General features: G+C 46.4%; 1 protein-coding gene across 1 annotated transcript in view; it reads left to right on the top strand.

Annotated features, from left to right (window-relative positions):
- LOC119404594 (chymotrypsin B-like) overlaps nucleotides 1–21,252 on the top strand; it is a 104,536-nt gene that overhangs the window by 18,028 nt on the left and 65,256 nt on the right. Inside the window, 4 exon segments of the mRNA XM_037671146.2 lie at nucleotides 4,405–4,518; nucleotides 6,632–6,685; nucleotides 6,688–6,761; nucleotides 19,654–19,754. Coding sequence (XP_037527074.1) covers nucleotides 4,405–4,518; nucleotides 6,632–6,685; nucleotides 6,688–6,761; nucleotides 19,654–19,754 — 343 coding nt within the window.

Genomic DNA, 21,252 nt, shown 5'->3' with positions numbered 1-21,252 from the left:
ACCTGGTCCACTAAAGAATGAAGGAGCTGTCTATAACATAGTCTAGGGTTATATGCCACAGAAACTGGGCAAGCTCCACTACTCACCTCCGGTCCACTAAGAAGTGAAGGAGCAGTATAACTAGCTTAGCGGGTATTTGCCATAGAAATTGGACAAGCTCCACTACTCACCTGCCCACTAAAGAATGAAGGAGCTGTCTATAACTAGTCTAGGGGTATGTGCCACAGAAACTGGCAAGCCCACTACCTCACCTCCGGTTCCACTAAGAAGTGAAGGAGCAGTATAACTAGCTAGCGGTTATTTGCCAAGAAATTATACAAGCTCCACTACTCACCTGCCCACTAAAGAATGAAGAGCTGTCTATAACTAGTCTAGGGGTATGTGCCCAGAAACTAGGGCAAGCTTACCACTACTCACATCCGGTCCACTAAGAAGTGAAGGAGCAGTATAAACTAGCTTAGCGGGTATTTGCCATAGAAATTGGACAAGCTCCACTACTCACCTGCCCACTAAAGAATGAAGGAGCTGTCTATAACTAGTCTAGGGGTATGTGCCACAGAAACTGGGCAAGCTCCACTACTCACCTCCGGTCCACTAAGAAGTGAAGGAGCAGTATAACTAGCTTAGCGGGTATTTGCCAAAGAAATTGGGCAAAACTTCTGTACTGAAACTATATGGTCCACCAAAATGAAGAAGCTGTCTATAATTAGCTTAGCGGGTATTTGCCATACATATTGGACAAGCTCCACTACTCACCTGCCCACTAAGAATGAAGGAGCTGTCTATAACTAGTCTAGGGGTATGTGCCACAGAAACTGGGGCAAGCTCCACTACTCACTCCGGTCCACCAAAAAATTCGCGTCGTCCTTGATAGCGCTTTAACCCCCTCGTTAATTATGCAACACCAACTAGCCCAAACTACCACCCTCTCTTGCACGCAGCGTGCTTGTGAAAATCGAGAAGCGTGCATTTTCATAACGTTTTACAATCAAGTCGCGTTTATGGCAAAAGCAGAAGGTTACTAGCGATTAGTATGAGGTGCTGTTTTCCAATTAGCCTTGTTGCACCACCCTCTGTTCGTATAGTATAAGACAGCTGAACGAAACATTTGTTGAAACGCACAAGCAAATAATAATAATAATAATAATAAATAATAATAATAATAATAATAATAATAATAATAATAATAATAATAATAATCCTCATCATCATCATCACCACCATCGTGCCTGTGAACGTGAATGTCCAGTGAAGCTGTATCAAACACCACACATGTTGATTGGGGAGTATGTTTTATTATTACTTGAAGGTAATGGTAGTGATAATCGCTTTGTGATCGCTGTGGCAGATAGACGGTGATTGGTTCCGCGACGATTTGCAGCAAGACGAATTTGTTTTCTTTCTCGAGCGTTATAATCACGCTGTTGTTTTTGTGGTGTCTTTAATTTCCTGGTCTACCCATGGCAGTCATGATTGAAGTGAATGAATTGCTAGACGGGTCTCTCTTTTATATATGAAAGCGGGAAACACACGCGGGTAGAAGGAAGGGCCATTTGACGTCATTCGAAGCCCTTGTGCGAAGTGCAAAACAGCTGCAACCACATCTTTAACGGGAATGCGTGCCAGGGTGTTCCCATTGTCCATGGGCGCCTTATCTTCCATCGTGCAGTTTTGATGCTTGCTTTGTGGTTTTCTTTATTGAAAACGAATACTGAGCTCTATGCTGCATGCCTGATTACAAAGAAAGATATGCCGTTTGCTTTCAATAGTTAAAGGGCCCCTAAGCCACCCATATGTCGAAATTTAGTTGTGGCGTTGCAGTTGTGCACGAGCCTTCAGCGAACGCGTTCGTCGGCTCGTCTGTCCACCTCTCCGAATGTCCTTCTTCAGCGTCCGGGGTGTAAACGCAAGGAGTGCGCGCATCGGTTGGTGGTTAGGGGGCCCGTTCACCTGGCCTTTTGTGTTTACGCCAGGAAAGTTTCTCACCAATGAGAAGTAAACAGCTTCGCTGTAAAGTTGTGCTGCGCATCATAAATACGAACCTCCCATGTGTGGGGCGCGCGTATACTGTGGTTCGGGTGACGCCTGTCTTCTCTTGGATGGACGGCAAATTATAGTTGCAAATTTGCTGAGCCCACAAGCGGGGCTTAGGTTTTTATTGCGATTATGTGGACTATTTCTTCCATCGCCGTCACCGTGAGGTTCCGTGCAAGGGCATCAGCTTACGCATCACCTATTCCATGTTAAAGCGTGCAAGGGCAACGGGTTTTTATTAGGTCGCACTTAACGTAAATGCACGGGCGCCGTATTCGCGCGCATGTGGACTTTGCTGTGTACGCAGTCGATACTGCACAAGGCACGCCTCTCTAGGATGATATGATAGGCGTCCACGCCGAATGTGCGTGAGTGGGCGTTGTGTTCTAGAAGCAGCTGATGTGCCGTCAATTCTATCTTCGTGTCTTACGCAAGAGCATGTTCGATATTTACAGTGTGGTATACCGTGGCTGATGGAACGTACAGGCGTCATCGGAGCGTGTGGCGGCCGCTCGGCGCCACCGCCGGCCAGCGGCTGCAACGAGTTTCGCGCAGGCGCAGTGCGCGCTGTGAGTCGTGCTCTTTCGTCGTCTGCTGCCGTCTGCTTCCGCGCTACGAATCGCCGCGAAGCGAACCGTTGACGTGACGAAAGAGCACCGGGCACGGTGCTCACTGCGTCTGCGCGAATCTCGTTGCAGCGGCGGCCGCCGGTGGCGCCGAGCGGCCGCCACACGCTCCGATGTTCCCTTTAACAGTGGACGCCTGTGGTACATCAGAGGTGCAAATATTAGTGGTGCAAAATTAGGCCAACTGAGGCGGTTTTTGACGACCTCATGAGTCCACTTATATAATCTTGTGCAGGCTCGAGTCCTGTTCGAGCTACGCATCACCTCGACGTCCCTTAAGCTCGTTATAGCTGGCGCTAATGCATGAGCGCAGTAAGGGACTGTACAAGGGATGCATAAGGTTATATAGAGCGTGTCATTTCGATACTGTTAGATGAAAAAAATCTGTAAACAGGGGGTGGGTGCTCGAGCCGACGTTTCGACAAGTGGACTTGTCTTCTTCAAGTTCTAGCCTTGAAGAAGACAAGTCCACTTGTCGAAACGTCGGCTCGAGCACCCACCCCTTGTTTACAGATTTTTTCATCGCAAGCTTCCATCTTCCACTTCCTGCCGTTTTTTCGATACTGTTAGAGTTATTTAGCTTGTCCAGTGTCCCGCAAAGCATTTTGCGTATAGCGCGATTCTGTGTGTGAACTGCGCATGCGCGCGCCTTATCGGAAACGCACGATACGCCTGAAAAAGCCCGATAAACGGGGCCGCATCACCGAAACCGGTTGCTGTCCACCTCAATTCTATGTAGTGGTCGTCGTTAGCCCCGAATTGATGCTTGTATTTTTTGCTTCAGAATTTTAAAATATTTACTCCGACTTAACGCAACGAAAATATACAAAATTACATAGACGTTTCGCCACCTGTGCAGGTGGCATCCCCAGTATACAGTGTGCAAATACTTTAGAATCATGAACTCCCCCGGCTTTTGGAACATTTTTGCACTTTTGCTTCACGTACGTTCATGTCTTGGACAACAAGATATTCGTCTCGATTCGGCACCGTTTCCGAGAGCCATACCAGAGTCCAAGTATTGAAGGACTCTGGCCATACTCAAGTAATCGATACTGTAACAAATAGCGATGAGCGCTTCCGGAATCTCGGAGGACATAGATTGCGCGTTTACTAGTTTATGTTTATCGCTTGCTTCAAAAGATAAGGCAAGCCGAACAAAGAAAGCTAAAGATTAACTTAGCCAAACTATCTGCAACGTTCCACTTCGAGGCAATGATGGCGAGCTGATCATTTTCTGCATACGTTTATGCGGCCACTAACGGCTACGAGGGCGCTGCTGGCGTATTTTGGGTGCCTCGATGCGCGCGGGTGATGTTGGGCGTACGTACGCTAAAGCTCGTTTGCTCCGACACAAGTTTTCCCGTATTCCGCTAGCCTTTGCGTGAATACGGGACCTGAGGGTCGAGAGTGGCACTCGGCGGAAGGGCTGCGCCGAGAGGGGCGAGAGTAGGTAATGTGTTCAGACAAATCTTCGTCTTGCGGGGGACTGACAAATAAAGTGCTGCCAGTTGCACGCCGTGAAAACGATCGACTAGTAATCATGAATGCTTAACTTAGCACAAACAAAAGCAACAACCAAGAAGAAATACAGGGCGAGCTGCGAAGGTCCGAGTGAGCAGCAGCAGCTTCGCTCTTCGGCAGCTCTCACGGCGTGGAACTGCATTTTCAGTTCGTGACCATGTACGTGCAGGATAACCGCCTTGCCTTCCACACAAGAAATGAAGACTACTTCTCTCCTTAGGTGTGTGCGGAAGCCCCAGCCTGTTCGAGTGCGACAACTTGGCATGCATTCCGAGGACACGTGTATGTGACGGACAGTTCGACTGCGCCGACGGCTCCGACGAGGGGCGCTGCAGTAAGTGAGCTTTATTCTTTGCCATCAGTGAGCTCGCCAAGAGACGCCATCGCGGGGCGATCATTAAAGGAAGCTGCGCAGCGAGGCATACCTTTGCACAAACTGGCTGAACAAATCATGCATTATCAAATTATCGCATTTTCCGCGCTGAAACCACAAAACGAGCACGGCGCTATTGACATACGTGGCCCTCGAGTTCAGCTTCACGACGGCAGAGCCAACAGGTGAAAAGCACAACTATTAGGACGACAGTTGTTGAGCTCTCCATTCATTATGGAGGCAGGAGAACTGGTGTCTTTTAGAGCTTCAGGATTGTCCGGACAAAATGTAACCAAAAAATCATGAGAGACGTTTTCATTAAAACGGCTAAATGTAACAGGCTTTCAGCGAATGGTACCGTATCTGAACACAATCAGAGCTGCCAGGTTTCAGCATAAGCTGTTCATTTTGCCTATCATATCGTGCAGAGTGGTCGAGTGTCTTGCGCTGTTGCGGAAATGACACTGTTCACTCAATGTGCGTCACTTCTTAAAGTTCCAGCTGAGCAGCCTTTAGGCGACGGCAGAAATGGCTTACTCAAGATTCCAATGGCCGAGCACAAGTCTTGACCTCTGCTCAATCTTTTCTTGTGGGATGACCAAGTGCGCGCAGTTAATACTTTTTATTCGCAGTACGCACTTAATCCTGAATGAATGCAACCAACTTGCCCAAATTTCCGTTCTCTTAATTCTGAGATTGGACAGAACCAGTTCGTAGGATGTCTCATGTTGAGTGCAGAGCGCCTGCTGTGCGGAGCGTGCCAGATTGTCTTTCTTCGCTGCAAGTTGTGTTCAACAGCAGGTGTTGAGCACAAATTGAGGCAGCGGGCGACAGTGTGTCCTTAGTGTCAGCCACGTGTCTTTATTGGTGAACTGAAAGCGTCAAATTGAATGTTGGAGCAAGGCGGGGGAGCGGGCTAATTGGTGATCCATAATGTGTACGTTCATAATGTGTCCGTAATATTCCATATTACGAACACATTTGATAATATATGATTTGATAATATAATGTTGGTATTCCATAATGTGTCTTCCACCCTGTGTACGCTCAAGTTTTAACATCAATGTTGGAAGCTAGGAACACGCAATGGCTGCCATGTTTTGACACCACATACTCCAACGCCAGTGACAGCGACGTTACGAAATATCTACATTCTGAAAAAAAATCAAGAGTGTGCAAAGTAGGCAAGGCTTTTTTTATGCTTCCATCGATCTTATAAATAGTAGCCAAATTGATGCAAAGTAGCCAAACTCTTCCCGGAACAAACCCAGAAAACGTCTTTGTGCATGCGTTTGACCTTGAAGCTTAGCTTCCTCGCACGTGCCTCGTCATAGCAACGGACATGCCCAGTGTCGGTTGGTTCTCCTCTCACGCGTAGCCCTCTGCCGGTGGGTGCGCGCCTCTCGATATCAACTCATGTCACGTAACTCCCCGCGATGTGCCGCTGCTTGCCGCATGGGGGCTGCTACGTGCGGGACAACGCCGCGGCCGCACTTGCACTACACTGCTATGCAGGCTTGCCGCGTTTTAACGACAGAGCTGTTTATGCCAGCCTTTGGCTGTAATCCACGAACAGAAATTGTCATCATCAGGAACTGGCACGCGCTCTCTTCCTCCTCTTCGACTTCGCTTCCAGAACACAAATTTGTCCGGCGTGGCCTGCAATAACTCTGATGGGTGAGGGAACGAGTACAGAGAGAGAAAGAGAGAGATTCTTGGCGAGGCTGGATTCGAACCCGTGTACCCACGATCCGAAGGCGAGCATTGTAACCACTCGGCTATCCAGGCATGCTAGCAGAGCATAGCATAGGCCTTGAATAGCATAATATAGCATGAGGGCGGGAAAGGGAAGTGAAGAGGACAGGTGTGAGGGGAGAGAGCAGAGCATAGCATAGAAAGAAAGGGACGACAAAGAAGTATAACTATATAGACAGAAAGACGAAACGAGAGAGAAAGAAACAAGTCCTGGCACCACTAGTGCGACTTAATTTATTTGTTTAATACAGCAGTTATAAGGATTCTCGTGAAGCGCGCGAACAGCGTTTGGAAAGGCAAGTGTGGCCGTGTCTCGCAGGCGTCAACCAGTGGTCGCCGCAGCTGGTGAAGAGCACGGAGTGCGGCAGCCCCAGCGTGAGCCAGACGCCGAGGTGTCCGACCGCATCGTCGCAGGACAGGAGGCGGTGCCGCACAGCTGGCCCTGGCAGGTGGGCACAAGTGCTTCATTCCGGGGGCCGTGGCTTATAACTGCAGCATTCTTTAGGCCCTGCTTGGCCAGGTCATCGTTCCGTAGCTTTGTGAAGCGCCATTTATGTACAAATTCGTACGCGAATGTATCAACTCCTGTATGCGCCCTCTGTTCGCAGCCTCCGAGTACGTAATTATCATCACACTTCAAGAGCGCTCTGACACTCTCACTCGTACGTTGAAAGAAACTGATAAATGTGAGCCACGCACGGGTGGCCTCAGAGGCTGCCTCCGAAAAGATTTCCCTTGAAACTACGCTGACCTTTCATTAGAGTTCTTTGTATGTATGTATGACCGCTGCCAAGTATTTCTTAAAAATTAAATTTGCTCTTCGCTTATATCTCAATTCAAACAAAGCCAGTATCACCCCGTGTTCTCTGTATTGCGATAGCAATTATATGGAGACTCAAGGCGCATTATTGCCGTCATGTTCCGTATAAAGCCCAAGTCGATAGTAGAGAGTTTTAGTGCTGGGTACCGAAGCGGCTTGCGTACCCAAGACGTTGGGGCAGCCCCAGCCAACCATCAATATTTAGAGGATGTCCACAAATGTTCTGAATATCCTATGTTATTTGTGGATATTCAATGGATATTGGGTGAACATCTCTATTTAAATATCAAAAAGTGGATATTCATAAAATATTCGTGAACATTGTTTCACTAACATGCACAAGAGAGCTCAGCATCAGGAAGCCCGAGATATTTAGCGTATATAAAAAGTTCACTTGCTTTGTTCTAATGTTTAGATGGGGTACACCATGGTGGTGACACTCATTATTGGAACTGCTGTTATGGCCTCTGTGATGCTGTTAAGGCAATTTTTCAAATTCCAGATTAACCCAGCGAACATGCTTTCCTTCATACACTACTCGTTGAGCATCTATTTTAGCCGTATTTATGTTACCTGTGTCATCAATGGTGTTAATACACATGTGTATATATGCATGAATTTTTATATTTGCGGGCTACCAGTGCACAACGCCACCATGAAGACTGAGATGCACGTCCCCCAAGGCTTTTGCTATATTACGTACAATAGCTTTGACTATAAACCCAGGCGAAAATTTGAAGTGGGATTTCAAGTGGTCCAAAGTGGTCCCACTTACTGCCAAGTGGTTTTCAAAGTGGTACCACTTGCTTTTAAGTGGCCACTGAAGTGGTACCACTTTCTTTCAAGCGCCCATTAAAACAGCACCACTTGGACGGCAACTGGTCTCACTGGTAAAATAACGTATGTACAGTACTTTTATTCTACCGTTGGAGTAGACGTGCGCCAGACCGACACGGCGTTACGAATATTACTGTTGCAGACTTCCAACGAGGTGCTTGCTCATACTGAACCGTTGTGCGAATAACTCGTGTTTAAAACATAGTCACTTGCCTGCGAAAAGAAGCCTTTTTTAAACATTCGCCATTATCTGCCACGATCTAACAGCAGTGAACTCTGCTAGCTCCGACTGCTTTTTCCACAATGCTGCCATGTCTGCCCCGTCTGTTTGCAGATGAGTAGGGGTAGCCCTAGTCCCGTATCTTTGTTTTTATCTTTTCATGCGCTAATGCTAAATAAAAACCTATTTCATAATATTATTACTAAATAAATAATGTTGTGCTTTTTATTTCGAGCTAAAAGTGTTACTAACAGCGCTCTAATATATTGTAGAACTTATTAAGGCACCACAGTTTCGTACAACACATGGCGACTCGTCGTGGGGCTTTCTTCTTGTGTGTATCCGTTATTGCAGCGAGTTTTGTAGAGTGACCTGTCTAAGATTACCATGAAATATTTGTGATTCTTGGTCAGATTTATCTGTGGAAAGTGTTACACGTAATGACCAGCACGTTTGAGCGGTTTTTGCGGCTGTACTGGCGGTATCTTGGATTCATCAGCGTTGGTCGAACTACACCGATTTCCTCAGCTATAATTCTTCCATAAGGAGGTAAGTGTTGCATTAATACATTTCAAGTATAAGTGAACGTTTATCCCGAATGTTCGTGGGCTTATTAAGCATGGTACCGTATTGTATAGTCCTGTATGCGATGTCTATGTATGCGCGAAGTACAGCGCTCAGCGATTGGAATGCGGTAGTCAGCCGGCATGGCGCCTGGCGCTTTCTTACACGACCGTTGAGCGCTGAGGACACTGATATACTACTAGTTAAGTTATATATGAAAGGAAAAGCCCTGCTTCCGCACTGTGACAACGTTTGACTATCGGGCGAAAGCCCAGCATTCACTGATGACTCAAAAAAGCACCAGCCGTCATGCGTTTCTGTTCAACATTCCAAGTACATGGATGAATGAATGGTTGGATGGATGGATTCTATGAGCGTCCCATTATAACGGGGTGGCGACCTGTGCGCCCAAGCTAAACAAGGAACTTCTTTGTTATTTTTAATTTGGCCTAATGCCTTGTCTAGTTCAATTAAATAAAAGCCCATGAATTCGCAGCACAACTTTCTGTACCCTATGGCAAAGTGACCTTAGTTTTGCCACTATTTATTTTTGTCCTTCCTCCCTACTTTTGCTTCAGCAATCCTCTAAACGTATATTACTTACTTCTATCGTAGATCTGCTTACCTTTCTATGGTTGTTTCTGAAACCCAAGACTTCATGTAGGTGAGTGCCCAAACATAAACTCAGGTGAATATATTTACATTCAATTAAAACATTCTGCGTTGTTTCCTATAGCTTCTCTACAGCATGTACATTTTTCTTCTTTACTGAATCGCGCTTTGTAACTACGCGTTCTAAGGCAACCCGACCTCACTTCAAATAGTAAAGCACTTCCCCTTAAATTATCATAAAATGCTTCCCTCCTAATTTCGTCTTGCCCTTTCGCTAGGTACTCAAAATATTTCTTGTTTTCCATCGCTACTATCAAATAAATTTTTTTCAGCCTCTATGACTTTTCACCTTACGTCTTCTGTTGTCATATCGCTTACACTGCCGGCTGGCGAGTCTCCTTGTTTTTTCTCCACTGTGAGTCAACACTCATCGCATACAAATACCTGGGGCACTTTCTTTGCCCATTTTCCTTAGCCTCTCTTTGAACCTCATTTCACCCTGCGCTTCCATCACTTCAATCCTTGCCCATCCCATATTGCCCTTTACAGCCTCATTTGTCGTCTTACCGTGAGTGCCCAACTCGAGGTGTCCCACAGTCCTTTGATGCATATCAAGTCCTGATTGCACCTCTGACTTCATACACACCACTGAGTTCCCAAATGTAAGTCCCTGAACCATTACACCTTTCCACAAACCTCAAAGTACCTCGTAGCTATTGTATCCCCACTACGCTCTGTGCTTCATTAATGCAGCATTCCTCTTTCCATTTATGGTGGTGGATTTTCGTGTAGCTTTCTCTATCACCCTCAGTAATACACCGAGGTACTTGTATTCTCTTACCGTCGGTATTTCCTGGACCTGTGTTGATGCGACCTGATTATTGGGATCGTCCATTATTATCAATCTGCATTTTGTTACACTAAATCCTAGTTCTACACCTTCACCTTCCCTTCCGCATCTGTCTTAATTTCATGTGCTGTTTTACAAGTTACAATGAGCTGTATATCATCGCAGTTATCCGCGAATAAGACAATATCCTTATAAAATAAACCTGGAAGCTGCTGCTCTTGAGTCACACTTCCCTGTTATTGTGGCATATAAAAACCAGTGTTGTTTCATTCTCACTTTTTTCCATTCTCACCATGTATAACATAAATAACAGCTGAGACAACGGACATTCCTGCCTCAGCCTTTTGCTTATATCAATGTTCTCTTTGCTACTTATTCTTTCTCATTCCATGCAGACTATGAGTTCTCGGTGTATCTTCCTCACAAGCTTATACAGTCATTACGTATGCCAGCTTCTTTCAATATAGTCCTTAAGATTTCCTAATTAACGTTTTGATGCACCCCAGAGATGTCTAGAAAAGCCACGTTTAAAAATCTGTTTCATACTCTAATAGATATTTCTCTACACTGTGTAAGAACAAATAGGTTATCCTCTAAACGCCTGCCAATTTGGAATACGCTCTGAAGTTGCTCCAAAATATTGCTATCTTCTACCCATGTTTATATTTTTTGTTTCATTGCTTACATTGTCAACCTTTATGATACCGATGTAATGGCCAGTCATCTACATGAGCAAGTGTTATTTTTCTCTGTCTTGCATAGATAAATTAAGTGCTGCATGGTTTGTGTAAGCACCCCCCCCCCAATGCTGTGCAATACGGTCATGTCTAATGGTGCACATCTGCCCATGCAGCAAACAACAGTAAATACGTTCAAGTTAACTTATTTTAAGTCTATTAAAAGCAGCCTAAAATGTACATTGATAACCGTTTCATGGTTCATCTAGCCAACCAAGTGGGCTGAAGGCACACCTTAAACTGTGCATGTCCTTTGCAAAACGGGGTAAGGGCCATTATGGCATTTGCTATGTGTTTGATGTGTTTATTGTTTTACTTTTAACCTACTACGCATAAATATTTCTTTCAGGTGGCGTACAGGAGCATGTGCAAACACATTGTACATCCCAAGATATGTTGCTGGAAGCGTTCAATAAATGCCGTTAAGTTTCACCATCATACTACTTTTGCTGTTCACTGGACCAGCAGGTCCTGTGATTGATAAAGTAGGAATCACGTGACATGCAATAGCAGCCAGCTAATATCTGTGCGAGATCTGGCCACTCTGAATTGTACTCGGTATAAACATTCGTCGAGGGATTTCCAGTTGGAAACAATATTCTAACTGGAAATTATTCCACGGAGGTGGGGGGGGGGGGGGGAACGGGGCAAGTGGGACCACTTCAAGTGGTTTCACTTGCTGGAAATTTTTGTCTCGGAAAGCAATCATATCGAGTAACAGTCTTTTGTAGCATATGGTGCAATTGCATGGGTCCATGCACCTAAAAATAAATGCCATTTGATGTAGGGATCCTGCGGCTGAAGAACGGACGGGGAAGAGAAGAGGAAGTCTGCAATGGCTGAAAACTGTGTCTATTAAACAGTAAACGTTCCTTTCTTCTGTTGGAACTTTATATTTGGCGCAGTCGTCGACAGCAACCTGATGTGGATATTTCTACCTCGCCAGACGGGACGGTCGCCACATCATCACGGGCTATGCGCTGGACGGTGAGGATTTTGTTGAGGCATCGCAGCATCTGACCACAACTGAAATGACGGATACCATCACCAGCACAGCATACGCACCGATGAGCGACGTCACCGAAAGAGGTACTGTAACAAGCGACGTGAAAGCGGAAGAGTTTGAATTATGGAAGGGACTAAGCATTGCGAGCAACACGGAAAGAGATGCAGATGCGAGGCAATCGCCGTCGATGAGAGCCATAGTAAAAGCATTAGACCAGCTAACTGATATACAGCGCCACTATATGGAGCAACAGCAAGCAATTTTGAAGACAATAACAGCTAAGGCACTACGTCAAGGTATAGTGAAACCAGATGTGTTCGATGGTAGTACTGCTGGCGCGGATGTGTGGCTGGAACTTTATCAGTCTGCCTGCAAACAGAATAGCTGGGTAAATGACTCAGATCGTATAACAAACATGCGATCATACCTGTCTGGGAACGCTAAGAAGTGGTATGACCTACGTGTCCTGCACCACCTTGAAGATTCGTGGGAAACGTGGAAAGATAGTTTTTTGCAAGCCTTCCAAATGAACCCAGTTCATTTATGGGATCAAGCTATCTGTTACAAGCAGGGAGATAGCAATTTGCTGGACTACTATTTTGAGAAGAGGCGCTTACTGCAACTAGCGGATCACACGCTCCCCGACTCATGCATCGTGCCACTAGTTATACAAACAATGACAAAAGGGTGCCGGAGACAAGTACAGAATATGTCACCGTCAACTTCAGATGAGCTTCTTCACTGCTTAAAATACGTCTCATGTGAGACCTGGTCCGATGTGACTCCAATACATGAGGCGACACATAAATCGAGGCCACATGACGAATACGGCAACTACACTACTAGCGTGGCATCTTGCATACCAGGCGAATGTGAACTAGCCAACAGCATGACATGGAAATTTACTAGCAAGGAAATCCCGATTCTGCAGGAGATGGTGTTTCTTATGAAATCAAACATTTTGTCCGTACCCATGACTGTAAATAATTGCAAGGTGTCAGCGATCGTGGACACTGGAGCATCAGTTAGCTTGATCAACGAGCAGCGAGTGGACAAAAATCTCATTTTCACAGGAAGAGTTGTTAGAGTCCAAAGTTACGACGGAACATGCCGAGAGCTAGCGAAATGGACGGACGTAAAAGTGCATTTCAGAGGTCAAGAGCATATGGTGAAAAGCCTTGTCATTACAGGAGTTGAGTTTGATTTACTTTTGTCAAGGCCTGACATGAAGCTATTTAAAATGAATATTCTTTGGAATGACACCATCACCACCGAGCATTCTAACCTCGTACATACATCTCAAGACAGGAAAGTCACGTGCTCGGAAGAAGTTGTGTCAAAATTTCCTGAGCTTTTGTGTGTTGGGAACTATCCACCAGCAACTACAGTAATTGAAGTACCTTTCGAGCTTCGAGATAAAAGTGTCGTGAGAAAGAAACCGTATGGATTAAGCCACGAAAAGAAAGCATGGCTTAAGCAAGAGCTCCAAGGAATGTTAGATTCCGGCATTATCAGACCATCAACCTCTACATTTGCTTCACCGATTACCATTGTGCCAAAAGAAGACGAGTCTTATCGGTTGTGCACGGACTATAGACTTGTTAACAAGCAAACTGACTTGTTCCCGTTCCCCATGCCCCGAATCGACGAAATAATTGACGAGACGGGAGGATGCAAGTGGTTCTCCAGGATTGATTTATGTAAGGGTTACTGGCAAGTACCACTGAAAGAAGAAACTAAGATATTCACCGCTTTTGTCACGCCTTTCGACGTCTACGAGTATAACCGGCTTCCATTTGGGTGGAAAAATTCTGGCGCATGGTTCCAGAAAATGATGAACATGGTGCTCAAAGATTTTCTTGGAAAATTCTGCAACGTGTATGTTGACGATATACTGGTCTATTCAAGATCAAGAGAAGACCACATTGCCCACATGTCAATGGTTCTAGGAGCACTAAGTAAAGCACAACTTAAAATAAATGTTAAGAAGAGCGAATTTTTTTGTCGGACGGTTGTGTTCTTAGGCAGGTCCTTTGACGGAAAGACTAAAAGCACCAAGGAAGAGAGCATTCAGCGGATAAAAACACTAGTCAAGCCATTCGATTTGCACTCTCTTCGCGTCTTCTTGGGCCTTGCTGGACACTTCCGGGGGTTTATAAAGGATTATGCCACAAAGACTAAGTGTTTGACAGCCCTTACACAAAAGGATACCCCATTCGTGTGGTCGGAAGATTGCGAACGTTGCTACAACGAACTCGTCGAAATTATTTCGGCAGATCCTGTACTTACGTTGCCGGATTTCAACTTGCCGTTTGAGTTGTGCACAGATGCCTCTCATTATGGTACTGGAGCCGTTCTTTATCAAAGAGACACCAATAAGCCCGTCGCACAAATGCTACAAGTGATTGGATATTTCTCCTATACCTTTACGAAGGCTCAAGTAAATTATTCTACCACAGAAAAAGAAGCCTTGGCAGTTGTTATGGCACTCAAATATTTTAGGAGCTATCTTGAGGGAAGAAACTTTATACTATACACAGATAACCAAGCATTGACTTATATATTGCAACTGACACAACCAAAAGGCCGGCTTGCCAGATGGGTCAGTGAGATTCAGCAGTACACGTTTGAAGTGGCCCATCGCCCAGGACAAAAGCACCAGGACGCAGACGCTCTATCAAGACTCCATGTACCCAGGGACAATAATCTTGAAGAAGTTAACCTAGTCAAGTTGTGGGAAGGCTCTGAAGACCTCAAGATAGAAGATGGCAAGGTACTTGTGCCCGAAACGGCAGTACCTACGATACTGCGACTATACCATGACAGCCCTGAGTCTGGAGGTCACGATGGGTTCAAAAGAACGTACAGAAAATTAACCCAAAGATTTACTTGGAAGGGCATGAAGGACGACGTGGCTATATATGTAAAGACATGCCACAACTGTCAAATTTGCAAAGCAAAGTTTAAGCCACGTGGAAACAAAATGGTAACTCCACAGTATTCTGACACACCATTTGAAATACTGCACCTTGATTTTGCAGAACTGAAAAAGAAGGGTGAGGGTGTCAAGAAGACCCAAGCTTTTTTAGTCGCAGTGGACGAATGCACGCGGTTTGTGGCTGCCAAAGCTGGAAGGGAGGTTGCGAACTGCGTCATCTCTTTTCTAGAGAGGGACATGTTCTGCAACGTCAAGGTTATTGTTGCAGACAACGGACCGGCGTTCCGAAGCGAGAAATTTCAGCATTGGGCAACCACAAGAGGTATCGAGCTGCGTTTTCCTGCACCATATCACCCGGAAGCGAACTCTCTAGCTGAGAGAATTATTCGAGATGTGAAGATGTTCATAGCCCTGTACCCCAACTTCAAAGGCGGGTGGAAGTGCGCGTTGGAAGCTGCTGTCAACCATCATAACCGGTCGCACACTGCTGCCTTAGGATGTAGCCCCTATTTCGCCGTTTTCAAGAAACCACCTTGGCTTCCTGCGGACAAATAACTTTGTATATTTGAGAGAATCACGCTGAAGGAAAAGCCTTTGGATGTGCAACAGAAAGAGAAATATAGGAAAACGATGAAGGCGAACTTTGACAAACGTCACCAGTCAGCCATGCCCAAAATTGAACCTGGAGACATGGTACTGGTTCGGAAGGGTCTGGACTCAAAGTGTCCATTTGTAGGTCCTTACCTGGTCGTAAAAACAGCGAGGCAACAAGAAATTCTCAAGACTATATATTATGAAGGACCACGAAGCAAAGTTGAAGAGGCGTCGGTTGGGAATACACTGCTATACCATCCACGGAGGGATGAGAAAAAAAACATGGCTGATCCCTCCGTCATAGGAATCGGTATAACACGAAAGTGAAACGTGTCTTCACAGAAGTAGTGCTTATTGTGTAGTGATGTATGAGAGCTTGTACAACGTCTATTCGTGTTTGGCAGCTATAGCACCGTTTGGCGTGGATACACCCATGTTGACAGCATCTCTCTATCGCGACGACTAACGCCCATGATCATGATTAAACTGTTGTTGTAGCTGACGGTGTGAACATATATTTGGACACAGCGAATCGTGAATCCCGCGTAAGGATGATAACAACAAGCTCATAATCAACACTGGTACCCGGTATGCACTTCTTCAAAGCGTCGTCAATTAAGGAGAGAAACGGCACGGTGTGCGCTTTCTAGTAATGGGTAGCCGACGCCTGTGCTCATGCATACATAACACGCACTGCGCTTCAGCAACACGGGAGGTAGAGGTTCGTAGCCTGAGCCGCAAACGCGTGCGTCCCGCTGGCCTCTGTCTCGCAGGCGCTGCTTTCGCTCCACCAAGGCACGACATTCGCCCGTCGAAATCGCGTCCTTGCAGCAGTTTTGTTAGTCGGTGCTCCCGCAATTGAAGCAGTCGGCGGCGGAGAAATCCCGTTGGTGCACGTGAAAGATGCACTTATAGTGTACTAGTACACTATAGATGCACTACTCCGATGAGCCGACGCACGCTAACACGAAGCCAAAGGCAAAGAACGTAACTGCGTCAAGGGTGCCTCGGCGACGCCAGCGCGGCCACTCTACCTCTCTGGTATCGAGATGCTTTAACCATGACCTCAGATATCGCGTGCAATCTCGGAGGAAGCGCTAGTAAGTGTCGATCGTGCAGCACTACTTCTTTTCACATCTCACAGACGGCGGCACCGCCCCGCTCCGCCCGCCGCGAAAGAGAATGTGTGAAAGATATAAGGCGCGTTCGCGCCATGCCTAGCATCGCCCGAGATGGCTTAGTGGGTAGCGCGTCGGGCGCTTGCCGTCGCGGCCGCAACGTCGTGGGTTCGATTCCCAGCGGGGTATCTTTTTCTTGGTTTTTTTCTTTATCACCCGTTGGTGTCCATTTTATAACGTCATATCCGTGACGGATGTACTTGGTGGACCCCGGCATAAAACACTTTCGTGTTAATAAAAGCCCGGGAGGATGTAGGGATCCTGCGGCTGAAGAACGGGCGGGGAAGAGAAGAGGAAGAGGAAGTCTGCAATGGCTGAAAACTGTGTCTATTAAACAGTAAACGTTCCTTTCTTCTGTTGGAACTTTATATTTGATATATCAATGTTATCTGTGGAACTGCTGTGGACAACCTATGGATGTTCACTGTTGTGAAAATGGACGTCCTCTAAATATTGTACTAATATTGCCGATATCATATCCATATTGTGTGTGGAACTGCTGTGGACATCTATGGATGTCCACTCTGTTCAAAATGGACATCCTCTCAATATTTTATAAATATTAAATTAATTTTTGTGGACATCCTCTGAAGATTAAATATCTCATGGTTGATATTTATGTAATGTCCACTGGATGTGAGATGGTTGGCTCGCATGCGTGAAGCCCCAAGAACATGCGTTCTCGGGTCACCGGGGCCGTGCGTGCGCGCGGCCATAAACAATGCTGCCACCACTGGCCTCCTAGCGGAGATCAGCTGTCCCTAGCAGGACACGTCTGCCTCGAATCTATCATGTGGCCATCGGGCGCTCTGTAGTTCGTTAGCTCCGAACCATAGAGTTTCATACAATGCCCTAGAGAGGAAACTGGCGCTGCGATCGTTCAACCACCATGGGAATGATGGGAAGTACAGGATTCGGATTGGATTCCGTTAGCTAGCGAACTGTCTACGGATCTTTTTCTACAGTTTCAGTTTCGTTCTTCGCGAGGGGTGGGTAGTGTGATGCGTTACAAAGCACTCAAGCAGTGCCTCTGTTCTTCAAAGAGGCTGAAGACCGCTAGATCTCTTGATTTGCTGTTTCGTTGCAGCTTTACAGGTTGTATATGGCAGTTTTAGTAAAGCGTCGTGCACTCACCGCTACGCACAGATGTAGCGTCCCATGCCAGTGCAGGAACTTGCATAGATTTCACGTCTTTTGATAAGCGCGTCTTGCCAAAACTCGTTCAAATCGGCTGCAAAACGACGGCGAAGCTAAGTAGACGCACCTTCACGCTCCTCTGACTTGACTTCACAACAAAACGAGAGATGCGTTGGAGACAGACCACTTGGACAGACGCACCTGGCATCGCAGCATACGACACGTTAAGTGTTTCTCACTCAATACAATACTGTTATTTCCATAAATAGATAATGCGTACTTTCGAGGGAAAAAGGAGCGTGTTTGTTTTCAAGTGTAAAAACATTATTTGGTGATGCCAAATCTGGAACACAATCGCAGAGCAATGCATACCCTGGTGGTTGAATTCGTCCAGGTTTCACATCCATCTCACGTTCACGCAAACTTTTTGTAATAAGTTTTGCACACAAAAGAATGAAGCAAGTTTTAATAGGAAATAACTTCATATCGTTTCGTTTTACACTCGGCAAACAAGCGTCGCGAATCTCAAGAACCTAATCCATCCGAAGCAAATCCGAAGCCTGTACTTTCCATCATTCCCATATCATTCCCACGGTGGTTGAAGCGCCGCTCAAGGAGCCCGCGTAGACACTAGCGACAGATTCCCCTCTAGGTATTATTGTAAGAAACTCTATGGCGGCAGCTATGGCACATGCTACGCTTTTGCGATAGCGGAATACCGGACAGACTGTAGGACGCTAATGAACCCGCACAATCATGAAAATGAACGGTACACGGGAAAAGACGGCGCCGATCACCCGCCACAAGTTCTCCACGTGTGTGTCGTTGTCCGGCTACGGCACCGGCTGCAGTCGCAACTCCGACACGTGCAAAAAAACTTTTTTGTCTCGGGTTTATAAGTTTGCCATATTATTTAAGAATATTTTATTGGAAGCAATTCATTTCACGCCGTTATCTATGCTTAGTTTAACATTCTAAATTGTAAAAGAACACAAATCAATCTATACGCGACCCGACGCTATAGGCGCTGCGAGCGTGTGTGACCTTCGTGCGGCTTGCGGTTGGGTACGCGCCACTATAAAGGCCCGAACACACGTACGCGTTGCAGCGCGTCCGCGCGTGACTTTTTGACCCGGCGTCGCGCCCTCTCCCTATGGGGAGGGAGGGCGCGCAGCTTCGAGTAGCGGCGCGCCCTCTCTCCCCATACGGAGAGGGTGCGACGCCGCGTCAAAAAGTCCCGCGCTGCAACGCGTACGTGTGTTCAGGCCTTAAGGCATTCCACTTGGGGAACTCTTGAGTATACGCAACGCCGCGCGCCCCCAAGCCCGCGGGAACGCAGCAATAAAACTCTCTAGTAATGCCGCGCGCGTCGTATGTTCTACGTGCGAGCGAAAGCTTGCGAAGGTTGGGCGCAGCTCAAGCAGAGATCCGTTGGTCCAAGGAGCATGCGTCGCTCGGGCACTTGTAATCAGTGGTAAGTTTAACTGGCGCATCAGCTACTGTTGCTTGTATCATCGTGTTACGTGCTCTTTTCGCCTTCACTCTTCTCACCCGGTTGTTGACCCCTTTAATGACGGGAACCCAGTTGCGAGTTGCCGCACTATTCGTTGTCAGAAAAATTGTAGGCAGTTTTCTGTAGATTCTGTTCAGTAAGTGTTCATTGCTGCCAGAAAGGTTGTCTGCAGATTTATCTGTGAATATATAGTGATGTGACGCCCAGTAACAGATTTCTCTTGAGAGTAGTGCCTTGTCCCGTCGCCTTGCCTGTGCTTTTTTTTTTCTTTTTTCGCTAAATAGCTATGCGCCTTTTCATGAGCTGATTGACACAAGTGTGACGACACAATGCAGGCGAGCATCCAGTTGAAAGGCTTCTGGCCAGCAGCTCACTTCTGCGGAGGAGCACTCTTACGCAACGACCTCGTTATCACGGCGGCTCACTGCGTTCACGGGTAAGTCCGATAATATTGATAATTTCACAAAATAGGAAAGGTTCAGCACAAACAAAGCGGATACAACTACAAAAAAAAAAGGAATGCAGGAAAGAAGCTGATTTGCAGATACTTTATTTTAAAAAAAGACACCACAAAACTAACTTTCATGCATACGAACTCGCAACGTGCAATTTTTAGACCTCGAGTTAACTTTCAACGAATACCGTGTTGGCTGGATCTATAACCACAGTACACAGAAGACAGCGCAACCAATCAGGCACGACGCCCTCGTTCACCGATTGTCACTACTGCTTGCGAGTCAGCATTTTTACTGGACCTAAAAAACAAGTGGCAAACAAGTAGAAAAGGATTTTACATAATCTTAAGATGATAAAGATGTTGTCACGTGGTTGCTGTGGCGGTGAAGAAAGCAAAACGCAGCCTGTGAAGATGAGGCGCTTCATTGGACGAACTTGCGTCCAGCAAGAGAAGCAACACTCACTGTGCAGTGAACGCGACATGCACAGACGTCGGTGATCTGATCAGCGGTAAGGCGGGTCGGCATTTATACGCGTGGCATCGAAGATTCTAGCCTTATCGTTGGGGGCCGCATTAGTTCGAGAATTAATAAACTCTATTGTACGCGTTGTGCGCGCAATCTTATCGGAAGATTCCGAAATAATTTGGAACGTTCAGAGAGATTCCGGCACAAGCTGCGCAAGGCAGTGGTTACACGTGTAACGGACCGGTTATAAAAATAGAAAAAGAAGCGCGTCTGGCAATATGATCTGTTTCCTGCCCCGCGAAAGTTCTCTCAGCTCTTGTTGAGACAATGGACGTTATTCAGGGGCGACTCCGAAAACTCCCTTGCGAGGGAGGGGCCGCCACGGACCGCGTCCCAAGAAAAAGAAAAGTGGTGTACATGTTCGGCGTTTCACGGACTGTACAACGCACGTGACGTATACGATTTCGCCAAGTTGGGCTGCAGTCAACACCGGTAAGACGGCTACATTACGACGGCACGTCTAAAAGTAAGAAAACAACAAATTCAGTGGGCATCATGCAGATTCTGGTACTGTGCTCAAGGGAAACAGAAAGGACGATGAAAGAGGCAGCTGCCCCTTTGCACTCCCCTGCCGATGACCGTGACTCAGTGTGAGCTACAACGCGTACGTTGTGTCTCACACGGCCCGCTCAATCCCCCCCCCCCCCTTTTTTTTTAATCTCTATAGAGGTTTGCAGCGCAAAACTCTAGGAGCACCGTCACACTTGTCCATATATATGACCGGCTTCTACGCTTCCTTGTCGAGTGATCCATGTCGATTGCACACACGGCAACCTCGGTTTCTGCGATATCCCTTTTGAAACGGAAATTTCTTCGCCAATTGAATTTATTTTCTCGAAGTTATCGGAAACATGCTCGTTAAAACAAAGCATTCTATCTAGCAGTTGTTGTCTCACTCTTCCGCGATCCCACACCGTGAATAGACACCAGATGGCCGTGATGCTGTGAACT

This window comes from Rhipicephalus sanguineus, chromosome 9 (assembly GCF_013339695.2).
Source record: "Rhipicephalus sanguineus isolate Rsan-2018 chromosome 9, BIME_Rsan_1.4, whole genome shotgun sequence".
NCBI classification, from domain to species: domain Eukaryota; kingdom Metazoa; phylum Arthropoda; class Arachnida; order Ixodida; family Ixodidae; genus Rhipicephalus; species Rhipicephalus sanguineus.
Note: the sequence above shows the minus strand (reverse complement) of the source record. Positions and strands in the feature narration are given on the sequence as shown.